This window comes from Eimeria necatrix, genomic scaffold, assembly GCF_000499385.1.
Source record: "Eimeria necatrix Houghton genomic scaffold, Enh_scaff11, whole genome shotgun sequence".
NCBI classification, from domain to species: domain Eukaryota; phylum Apicomplexa; class Conoidasida; order Eucoccidiorida; family Eimeriidae; genus Eimeria; species Eimeria necatrix.
In genome coordinates this window covers 43,757-54,093 of record NW_013651892.1, presented here as the reverse complement: position 1 = coordinate 54,093, position 10,337 = coordinate 43,757, and the positions used below count along the sequence as shown (strand labels likewise).

Below are 10,337 nucleotides of genomic sequence, written 5' to 3'. Positions count from 1 at the left end.
CTTGTAAGAATGCGTTGAGCTGTTGTCTTACGTCTGCATTTTCTGCAAAGTGGATTCAATACGCTAGTTCTTGCTGCTGCTGACTCTACACGGATCCCGCTCATGCTGGCTGCGGGCGATTCCCCTCTGATACCTTGTGACTACACGTCAAGCCACGCAGAGGCCGCAACAGCTGGCAATGTGGAGATGGGAGAATACGTTTTAGATGCACATTTGCTCACAAACTGGGCTAATCAATTGTCAGGGATCTACTGTGGTGAACCGTCAGCGCCTCTTCGACTCGCTGCGCTGAGTACAGGAACACAGCTTCCCAATTCCTTGACATTTTGGAATTTCATATTGACTGTTTATTCTTTATCAGGATTTGGCAGTATAGAAGCTAATGCACAGCCATTACAAAGCTTAACGTAGCCACAGAAAAATATAAATACACAGCAAGTGAAAAGATACAGAAATGGGGCATCTGAGAAAAACACACTGAACGTGCATCGCGTCGAAGCAGTTGTACACACATTGACCCCAGAGCCACGATTCCCAGAGTCTCTTTTCTCAGTGTTTCGACAACAAATCTAAGCAAAATGCGCTGGACATGGATTGTGGCCCTCTGTACAGTGTGTGTGGCCAACATTGTCAGGTAAACACTGGCAACTCTAACTGCTGTCCATCGTGCTCCGTTGTGTGACTTAAACAAGCATGACGTGCACTGTGCGCACATTCAATATACCGTTACAGCTGTAAAAAGCGCAAATTTTGCTGAAGAAACGGGGAAAAATGCAGCGTCTAAAAATGATGCACCGATGAAATGACATCTATGGCGGTTGAAGCAGCTTTTCCAATGTTTTCCCTCTTAACACTACACGCTGAAGCAGATGCCGCTTAAGCCACTACGGGACCTATGAGGGCCCAAAACTAGAATAGACCACTGGCCAGCCCACGAGTTTCCCGCCAAGATTTCCTGGCGCCCGTCCCCCGCCGCCGAGGCCTCTAAAAGTCCGCGCTGAATCCATTCATAATACATGTTGTGTGTTACGTAGTAGCTTGAGACACGAGAATAAACAAAGACAAAATGAACTCAACGGTCTCAGTAACCCACGGTGGGTTACTGAGCACGCCGAGGGGATTTCGCCTTGTTTACTCAATGCGCTGTGTGGCTGCATGCAAAGCCCCATTGGTATTTGCTATCGTGTTTCTCAAATCTTTTTCAGATTAGAGACAAAAGAGCTTGCTGTCTTCTAACAAAATCGAACGACGTGTGCAACATCGATTGTCGATGATGCATTCGTACACTACTTGTGATGAGCAGCTCCTTTGCCTCATGTGTGAAGGCGCGTGAGCGAGCCTGCTGCCACAGTAAGGGTAAAACCGCTAAGCGCAATGGCTGTCTACATCAAGCAGAGCCCTCCGCGTGAGGGAGTACGGGGAGGGTGGGAAGACTTCAAGTGGGAATCCCTGAAGACACAGTCCAACGCTGATCGCGACTATTATCTCGGTGAGCATGAGTGCCCTCTGTTTTGCTATGGAACGTATATGCATTAAGGCCAAGTGATAGCGCGTGGGGAAGGTTGTCCCGAGTTTTTCACGGCCAGCAGCGCGCGTATTAGTCTTGCTCTGTTGCCCACCGTGTCGGTGGGGTTTAGCCTTCGGTGTTTTTACTCCGTCGCGAACTGTTGAGCTATCACTTCATAATACTATTTACTTTATTCTGTGAAGATAATCTCTTTGCAAAGCAGTAGTGCGATTTGACATCCGAAGGGGCGAGCGCCAAGGTGGGCATCTGCACTACTGGAGGGAAGTTTGAAAAGTTTGATTGGTGGACAAAAAAGAAGGATACGGGGCCGCAGAAGGGAGGAGAGGATGAAGAACTGCAAAGAGTGAAACGGTTTGAGCAGCAACTACTTGATGAAGCTCTGTAAGCGCACAGCATTGTTGCGTGGCGTCTGTGCAGCCCGGGTTCACTCTGGTGCGTTTGTACGCTTTTGGTTGATTTTTATTCTGTTTATATTTTTTCTGTTGGTTTTTTCGAATAGGGGGCGCCGGCCTCGCCATCTGCTCGCTGGAGAGGCATTGGCAGACGAAGCAGCCCCACGGTCTGGCCCCGCGGCGAAGTCTGAGGCTCCTGCAGTAGACCGTGATGCTCAGAAGGCTCTCAAGAAGCTAAAGAAAGAGCAGAAGTGAGCAGCTTGACCAGGTTTTGCCTCTGTTGCTGCTCCCTCTAGTCGCATGTGTATCGAGGCAGCTGTGTGGTATGCTATTTGCCTCTCGTTTTGGTTTTGGTCAGGAAATTGAAAAAGCTGAAAAAGAAAGAACAAAAGAAAGAAGCGCGGCTTCTCCGGAAACTAAAGAGAGAGCGCCGCAGCACTTCCCCCTCTGCCCGTGGACGCTCTTCCTCAGCTGGAAGAAGCAGCGGAAGTGATCGCGAAAGCAAACGACGAAAAGATAGGGATGACGGGCTCCACCACAGGCGCACCAGCAAAAGCCCTTGCAGTGGAGAACGGCTGACAGGCGTGCGAACTAAGACGCCTCCCTCAGAAGACAGGCACCACAGGCGCAGCCGTGAAGCCAGTACCAGCCCCCGCAGAGAAGACTGGAAAAGTGTGAGGACAAAGAGACCTCCATCAGAAGAGAGACTTCCCGTGGAGAGAACTTTGCACTCCGACGAGCTAACAAGAAGGCAGGGACGCAGGAAACAGGCTGACGACGCTTCCCGCAAGCGCAGCCATTCCCACAGCCGCGAAAGACACAGCCACAAGAGGCGCCGGCGGTCGCACTCTCAGCCAAATCAGGAGGAGAGGCAGGAGCGGCGCAGGCACAGGAGCAGCCGGGCTACTGGAGAAGACAGCGACCGTAGGCAGCGGCATACAAGAGAATCCGAAAAAGATGGCGGGCAGCTCCGTTCGAATAGTGAAAGGGAAGGCAAGGAGTACAAGGGACTGCATGAAAACGTTAAGAGAGAGGAACGGAGGTCGCGCAGCAGGAGACGGAGCCGTGAGGTGTCCGTAAGTAGAAGGGACAGCGGACATTACAGCCCCAGAGAGGGAAGAGGTAGTGGAAACCAAAGAGGAGTCAAGAAGGAGCTGCTGGAAGAAGACAGAGCAAGGGAAGAGAGGCAACACCACCGCCGGCGCAGCGAAACGCGGGACGACAGGAGGAACTCCGAAATTTTGCGGATTAAACGGGAGCCATGATTTCATCAGCTGCGGCCTGTGCAGCGCAGGCTGACGGTTTGATGAAGTGCATAACCATTTACAGTAGTTGCACTGACATAGTTACGGACTCTCCGGGAAGCTGCGGAAGTCCCTGCCGTTATTGAAACCCAAATTTTTTAGTAGCTTTTTTGGCTTTTCGGGATGTCGGCAATGATGTCTATGGCTAGAGTGCATTGCAACGCACCGTCACGAGTGGAAGGGGTTGAATTGACAGTAGCATGGCACTGCAGAAGTGAAAAAGTGCGAGCTTCTTTCACGTAATTATGAAACGAACTTTGAGTAATCAGGAAGGCCGTAGATTTACCCGTATTTGTCAGTGCCTCATCGCGCATCGCTCCTCCGTCGGAGCCTACGTGAGGGGATGAATTCCGCGCTACGCTTGGCTGACGAGTAAGAAGGGGCGTAAAATGCAGTGGGCTTCTTCCAAACGGTACATGAAGCTACCAGCCATTTCCTCTAGGGTTGGTGGAGTGGCAACTGTGATACGTAATGCCGCATAGTAAGGCTAGGACACACAACTGCATGGGAATCGTAGTGTCACCAGCCCGCATGAACAAGTAGCCATCGCCACCTTCCCGACATTGGACTCGGCCTGACAAATCTGCTTTTGCAAGTAGCAGAGGCATATAGGATTTGCGGGATTCGCCCACATCCTAGTTGCCGGCGTAGGGCGAAGCCCTACGCGGGCATCAGCTTCGCTGCTGCACATATGCTGCTCCTACACAGTTACGGCAATTTTAGCGCGATTATACGTCTCTGCTAGTCCGTTGTCTTTCTCGTTTCTTGTTTATTCATCTCAATCAAAATGCGTCAATGTTTTGTCTTTAGAAAGCTCTGGACAAACAAGATCACTGCCGCGCAAACCACTACTTCAAATTTGTAGAGGATTGCAAAGTCAAGTAAAGCCATTCACTTTTACAATTCGACAAATAAGCAGTCAAATATTTTCAAAGTGCAATCATTGTTAACTATGCACGACTGCACTTGAGCATACGCTTCATGGGACTACACACATCAATAAGCATTTACGCGCAGGCGCAACTGCTAATATTTGTCAACGAAAATACTGCTGTGAGTCGTGCCCACCGCCACTACTACTAGCTATCTATGATCCAACCAGAAGGGTACTGCACTACAGCGTGCGGCTTGTCGGAAGGCAATAGGAGATCGCGCTTCGGTTGGCTCTGCTGGCTCCTTTCACTGCTGCGGCATGGACTTCATCCATGCTAAGTTTCATGTTCTGAAGGTGGTGCAAGAGCTTCATTACAACAAAAGCTGACGCTGTGCGAGCTGTTGCGGACAGACGATGCTCAGCAAAATGGCTCCCCAGGCACTCGACGAGCGTCTCGACGACTCTCCGTGCGTCGCTGTCAACGGCTGAGCTACAGCTCTCATATACCTGCAGCACAAACCACCATGCAGCTCTTCACATGTCCCATACAAGTCAGTCACTAAACCACTGTTCGTCGTAGGCACCTACAGTCGACTTCCCTCTGCATTAGTTTCCAGCTTCCTCGATTCAAGCTAGCCACTGGCCTGCTACAAAGCTTGCCAGTAGACTGCCTAAAAGCAAAGGAAACCTTGCGCTGTTCTACTAAACGGCTCAATGGACGCTTGCGATAGCTAACTTTCCCAAAAGTGGGCTAGTTCCCACGGCCAGCAAAACCCACTAGTTCAGGGCTTTCAGGGGAGTCGCCTTGGCGAGTATATCGTCCTTTGTGGCACATCAGCTTGTCTCCGAATGCCGGGAAGGACTTGCAGAGTTCCACATTTGCTGCCTCAGCAAGGGTGCTAAGAGAACTACACAACGCACTTAGGGCTTCCCCTAGCTTGCCACCTGCGTCAAATGTTCGAACACGCCAACAGAGCAAGCTTCGATATGTGGAAATCTCGTCTCTACTGCATGCACATATTGAAAAACTGCTCTACAGCGTCCACGATCACTTGTCATATGTCTGAAGGCCAGCAGCAGCGGCTGCACTGCCCCTAGGTCAACAGTGAAGTAAAAATTCTCTTCATGATTGTGCCAGTGTCGAATACTGACCTGCAGTGCAACTGAAGAGCTCTTTAATAGCCAAAAAGTTGCCATGCTGCAATAGACACACACTCCAGCTCCTTGGCACCCCGCAATTTCCTTCACTTGAAGGGCTCCGCGCCGCTGGGCCTGCCATAGGCAGCAACTCTAGCTCTCTTGCTTCTGCCACCGCAGTATCAGTGGCGGCCGTGGTTTCACTTAAGTCTTCCAAGAGCCCCTTCACGAGCTGCGCTGCGTTATAAGCTTCAAGCAACATTGAAGTTGCCGCCACTTTAACTTTTGATAGAGCCACGTCTGCCTGCCATGGCTGGAGGACCGGGACGTAGCTACCTTCCCTCAGCAGCATGGACGTTGTTCCCAGCTGCTCCTTAACGTCTGAATCTAGTGAGCCGATTACTGCAGCAATTTCGTCTTTCCTGCGTGCACAAATTGACAAACTGCCCTACAATGTTCAAGATCACTTCCGCATGTCCAAAAGTCTACTGCAATGGTTGTGCGGCACAAGACAGAGAGTTGCACCATTTCGCACAGAACACGCCGCTATGATTCATTGCTTACCTGGCCGAAAAAACCTCAGTCGCATCATTTGTATCAGCAGCGTTCGCCTCATGCCCGTCTTTTGACGCGCTGCATACAGCCAGAAAGGTGCGCGTCAACGTGTTGGCCTCTTTCGTGCATCCTTCGATGACCCGGGAGTACCCATTGCAAGCACACGTTGTTGCGCTTGCTAGTGGTGGCAGATGTGACACCAGAATGGCCAAAAGGATGCCCATGACGTTGCTAAGAATGCGTGTGGTGACCAAGTAGTCACGACTCCCTGCACAGAAAAATACATGCGGCACCGACTCAGCTCACGCAAGTAGAAGTAAACATTAGCTACTGTTACACTTCTAGGCTACTGCAGTCCTTTTGTACATTTGAGTGAAATTTCGTGAGTAGAGGACGTTCGATGGTTCACAGAATACACATAGCTCATAGATATTTGGAGTCTGGTAAGCTGCACCAACCTGTCAAGCCGCCTAGTTCCTCTGACGCTAGGGTGACAATAAGTCCCTGTGTGTAGGTGAAGACCATTCCTATGTATCCCCACCTTCTGCTGAATCCGTCAAGTGGATGATGACGATCAGCAAAAGCAAAGATGTCGACGAACACTGTCACTGCGCAGAAGGCAATGAGTGCAGCTACCGATTCGTACCACGACAATGCAACCCACCCACAGAATGAACCCAGAAGAATGCCAAGTGTGCGGGCTAGACCGCGATGAGCTGTGCCGTTGTATGTTGTCTGAAGAACAGTTAGGTACCCCAGTAAGAACCAAGGAACCATGCGCGTAGTAACACCCTGCTCGGAATAATCCAAGAAAACAGGGCTACTTGTAACTTCAACGCCTGCAACAACAGAACAGACAGCAACACTTGGTGTAACCCATCAAATTCACTCCAAAGATATACCTTGCGTGGCTCTAGCACGGCAGCCAATGGCGAAGAGTAGCAATGTATACACGAATGAAGCCTACGCATTCTACTAAACTGATCATTCTTCTCCTGTTTGTGGAAAGCTACAGTGTTCCTTCGGTATTCAGCCAGAAGGTATAATGCGAGGGCAACTTCTAGTAGCGTTCTTACCCCAAGAGTACTGGAGCAGCTTCGGCAAACATAGGCCGCAGGAGAAGATGACGATAAGTGGAATGACCAACTTTATGACATACCAAGCCTCAGGGTCCTTCCACCAGGCGCGCTGTCCTCTCCACTGATGACGCCATACTGCCAAAGCAGAGATTGGCGCAGTTACTAAACGTTTTAAATGTACGACAACCGGTATGAACGGAAAAGCAAGGTTCATGACAAATCCATGCAAAGTATTGACCTGCTGTGCCTTGCTCAACGCACAAACAACTCGGCTAAGCCATAAAGGCTCAGAGTAACAAGCTTGAACAAATGCGGTAACAGCAAGCCCCACGGGAAGAATCTCCATAGCCCGTGCAAAAGACTGCGTGCGGGCTACAACTTGGGCAGCGTCTGTAAGCTGTTCAGTGTTTGACCTCGACAAGGCAGCGGTATCTGCTTCCAGCTGAACAAGAGCATTTTCTGTGTCTGTTTCTGATGGCCGGGAGACCTCCATAGCCAGAGTGCGCATTTCCTTTTCGAGCAAACTCATCTGTTGCATCAACCCCTCTGCTTTCTTCTTGCTTTTGGAGGGGGAAAAGATGGAGGGGAAAGTAGTAAGTAAATCTTCACACAGCTCGTACATGTTAATGCACTTGGCTAGTAACGTCCTGCCAGCCGCTGCCAGCTGAGGATTCGAACCCATACTGCCTATGGGGCTCTCAGTGTGGTGCAGTAGCTGCAGCATGTGCTGCGTCTGAACGCAGCACTGAATCAGTCTCTTCCGTACAGCATCCAGCACCTTCATGGTCCACACTCCAGGGCCAGGGTACAGAAGGAAGGGCTCCATACCTGACAATAGTATCGCTTTTTCTGCATCAAGCAGGCTGAGAATAACATTTTCGAGAGCATTTGCAGCTGGTATCTCAGAGTCACTCGCTTCTGCTTTCCCAGATAGTGAATCTCCACTGCGAGCACGGTTGTGCTCTGTCTGGCATGCCCCATCGCCGTCACCCACTGCCTGATCGTTTGTATTCTCCGTTGTAGCCAGCTTGCTCTTCACCGTATGCAGAGCCCTGCATCACACCACAGTCACTCCTTGTCTCTCGAATTTCGCTAACCAGCTCGATAGACGAAAACGCACCACTTTCATATGAAGGCTCAGCGACAGAAAAAAAAAAGCAGTGAACCTATTGACTTACCGGCGGATGACGCCGCAAGCATTTGCCATCTCTCGTATCGCAACATCACGTTGCCGTCGGATTGGAGGAACCAACATGACTAACAAATAAATAGCGAAACCCAGAAATGCGAATATGATAAGGTTTCTAAGCATTCCTATTGGTCCGGAGGCCACCCAGATGGTCTTGATGAACCACGCTCCAGGTCTCGCGCCAATTGAAATTTGCTGTCCTACGACACCCTCCACAAAGAGTGGGACGTCATACATCCAGTCCTGGCTTAAATTAAGACCCGCATTTCGTGATGGCTTCATCTCAACAGAAACAGGCATATTTGGTGGCAGGCTTTCGAAAAAGGTGAACAGCAGGCCCATAACTTGTTGCGGAGTTAGCGGTCGGTCTGTAGGGACTGCGGGAAGCTGAATTTGGAGTGCCTGAGCAGCACGCTGCAGGAACTGAACAGCTGCAGGGCTTGTAAGCTTCGCCACAAGCTCAGCAACAACATCAGAAGGCATCAGCAAGAAGCTGGAGGCTTCGTCCAGTATATGCGCTATGCTGCTCGTTGCCATAAACTGCTTCAGTGCAGCGTATCTCTCGGGCGTCAAAACAAGTCTTATTCCGTCAGAGGCATAAGGGGAAGCGACCAGGGTGGCCAGAGGCACCGCGTACAGCAGGATGTAGGAGCCGATGAGGGTCATCTCCTTGGTCTTACTGGTAGTCAAGAAGGATGCCCAAAAGACAAACAAGGCAAAGACTATAATGCAAAGGGCCTGTCCACCGCTGCTCACCAGAAGGCAAGACAAGAGCCCCGTTGCCACTGCGCACGCCAAAAGAATGCAAAACAGACCAGCAAAGAGGATGATGACTGCTGTGCTGAGCAGTGGAGGCGCCAGAGTGCCCACGACAAAAAATAAAAAGGGACCAATGTACTTGAAGGAATAATCCATGTTGGGGAGATCGCACATTGTCAGGGCCATGATCAGGGCACCACCAAGCGCCATTCGCAGGGCCCTCTCTGTGCGGCCCATAACATTGAGGAAGAGGCTCTTAGTGAAAACATCTTGCCATTGGACCCTTCCTTCTTCGCGTTCTTGAGGCGAGCCTTCATCGCCACCGTCGTGTCTCTCAGGGGTATGCATGACGTCGGCCAAACGCATGAAACACCAGTGCAGGAAAAACTGCCTTAAAAGACCCGGTCAGCTGTAGCAGACCAGCCTAGGCCGTGCTTGTGCACCTGCTATGTTTCTGTTGCAATGGGAAAGTGAATGCAGAGCACGGGAAGATGAAGAGGAGGCGTTACACGATGGCTGGGCCGCAGCTGTGCCTCTCGAAAATTCGCCGCAGCTCCCGTTACCGCAGCTCCTTGGTGATGAGGAGCAAGGAGGGAAAGTATCTAGTGACGACAAGGGCCTGGTGTTCGTGTAAGGTAATAAAACACCACTTCCCCAGGGAATCCGGCTTGCAGTCAGCTAACCACGCGCATTACAACGCACCCATCCCATCTAAATAGTTTTAGAGGCCCTTACACGAAAAAGATTGAGATCATCTTGAATTTTTCTCCAAATAGTATAAAACATGAAGTTACATTGGTCTCCTATGAAACTGGCTCACTACTGCTGACTCCGTGCTCGCCACAACCAGCCCACTCGCAGAGCATTGAGGAGAATCATGACTCTGTTAAGCCTTCAGGAATGTCTAGTGCTCTTTAATATGACATATTAAAATTTCGAACAAGCCAATTTACCTTGCGATGGTGGAAAACAGTTCGTGGCCGACCTACAAAGGAACTGGTGGCCTGGTGCCATGCGACCAAGTGCTGCCGCCTCGATTGAGTACGAGCAACAGTGCGAGTGTAACGACGTTGAATTGCAGCCACAAGCAGCTACTCATAATCGTCCCAGACCAAATATTCTTTTGCTAATATACAGATGATTTGGGCTAGTGAAGATGGACGATGATGTTCTGCAAAGTGAAGCACGCATGGCTGGCCTGGACTGGATGGGCACGTTGTGGGATAAGGGTCATGCTCCACAACAATAGACACCAACAAAGTTGCACTTCGCTCACATCTAGTTGGTTTTTCTTTTTAGTAACTACTGTAACTCCCTCCGCACCATCTGCTAACGGTAGGTGACCGTTTGCAGTCACACGCATGTGAAGTACATCCTATGACCCTGTCCAGTATTACGGCCTTTCCTAGCTCTTTTTTGGGGCCGCCGATTTCCACTGACGGTGGTAGAACACTTGCAGCGAGGAAAATTAACTTTGTGTGTCACTCTACAGCCGAGACAGTCCGGTCTTAACCCCAATA

At 50.4% G+C, this 10,337-nt stretch overlaps 2 protein-coding genes across 2 annotated transcripts; one reads left to right on the top strand and one right to left on the bottom strand.

The window, feature by feature from the left end:
- Positions 1-1,374: 1,374 nt before the first annotated feature.
- On the top strand, positions 1,375-3,185 carry ENH_00006850 (hypothetical protein, conserved; the record flags this gene model as incomplete). Its single annotated transcript, XM_013578302.1, has 4 exons — positions 1,375-1,489; positions 1,753-1,909; positions 2,028-2,171; positions 2,279-3,185. The coding sequence occupies 4 exons, from the start codon at positions 1,375-1,377 to the stop codon at positions 3,183-3,185; spliced, it is 1,323 nt and encodes a 440-aa protein (XP_013433756.1).
- A 1,153-nt stretch (positions 3,186-4,338) lies between these two features.
- ENH_00006840 (hypothetical protein, conserved) lies at positions 4,339-9,183 on the bottom strand (the record flags this gene model as incomplete). Its single annotated transcript, XM_013578301.1, has 7 exons — positions 4,339-4,605; positions 4,877-5,043; positions 5,251-5,657; positions 5,800-6,058; positions 6,249-6,629; positions 6,867-7,921; positions 8,048-9,183. 7 exons carry the CDS (start codon positions 9,181-9,183, stop codon positions 4,339-4,341), a joined length of 3,672 nt encoding a protein of 1,223 aa, XP_013433755.1.
- Between the last annotated feature and the right edge of the window lie 1,154 nt (positions 9,184-10,337).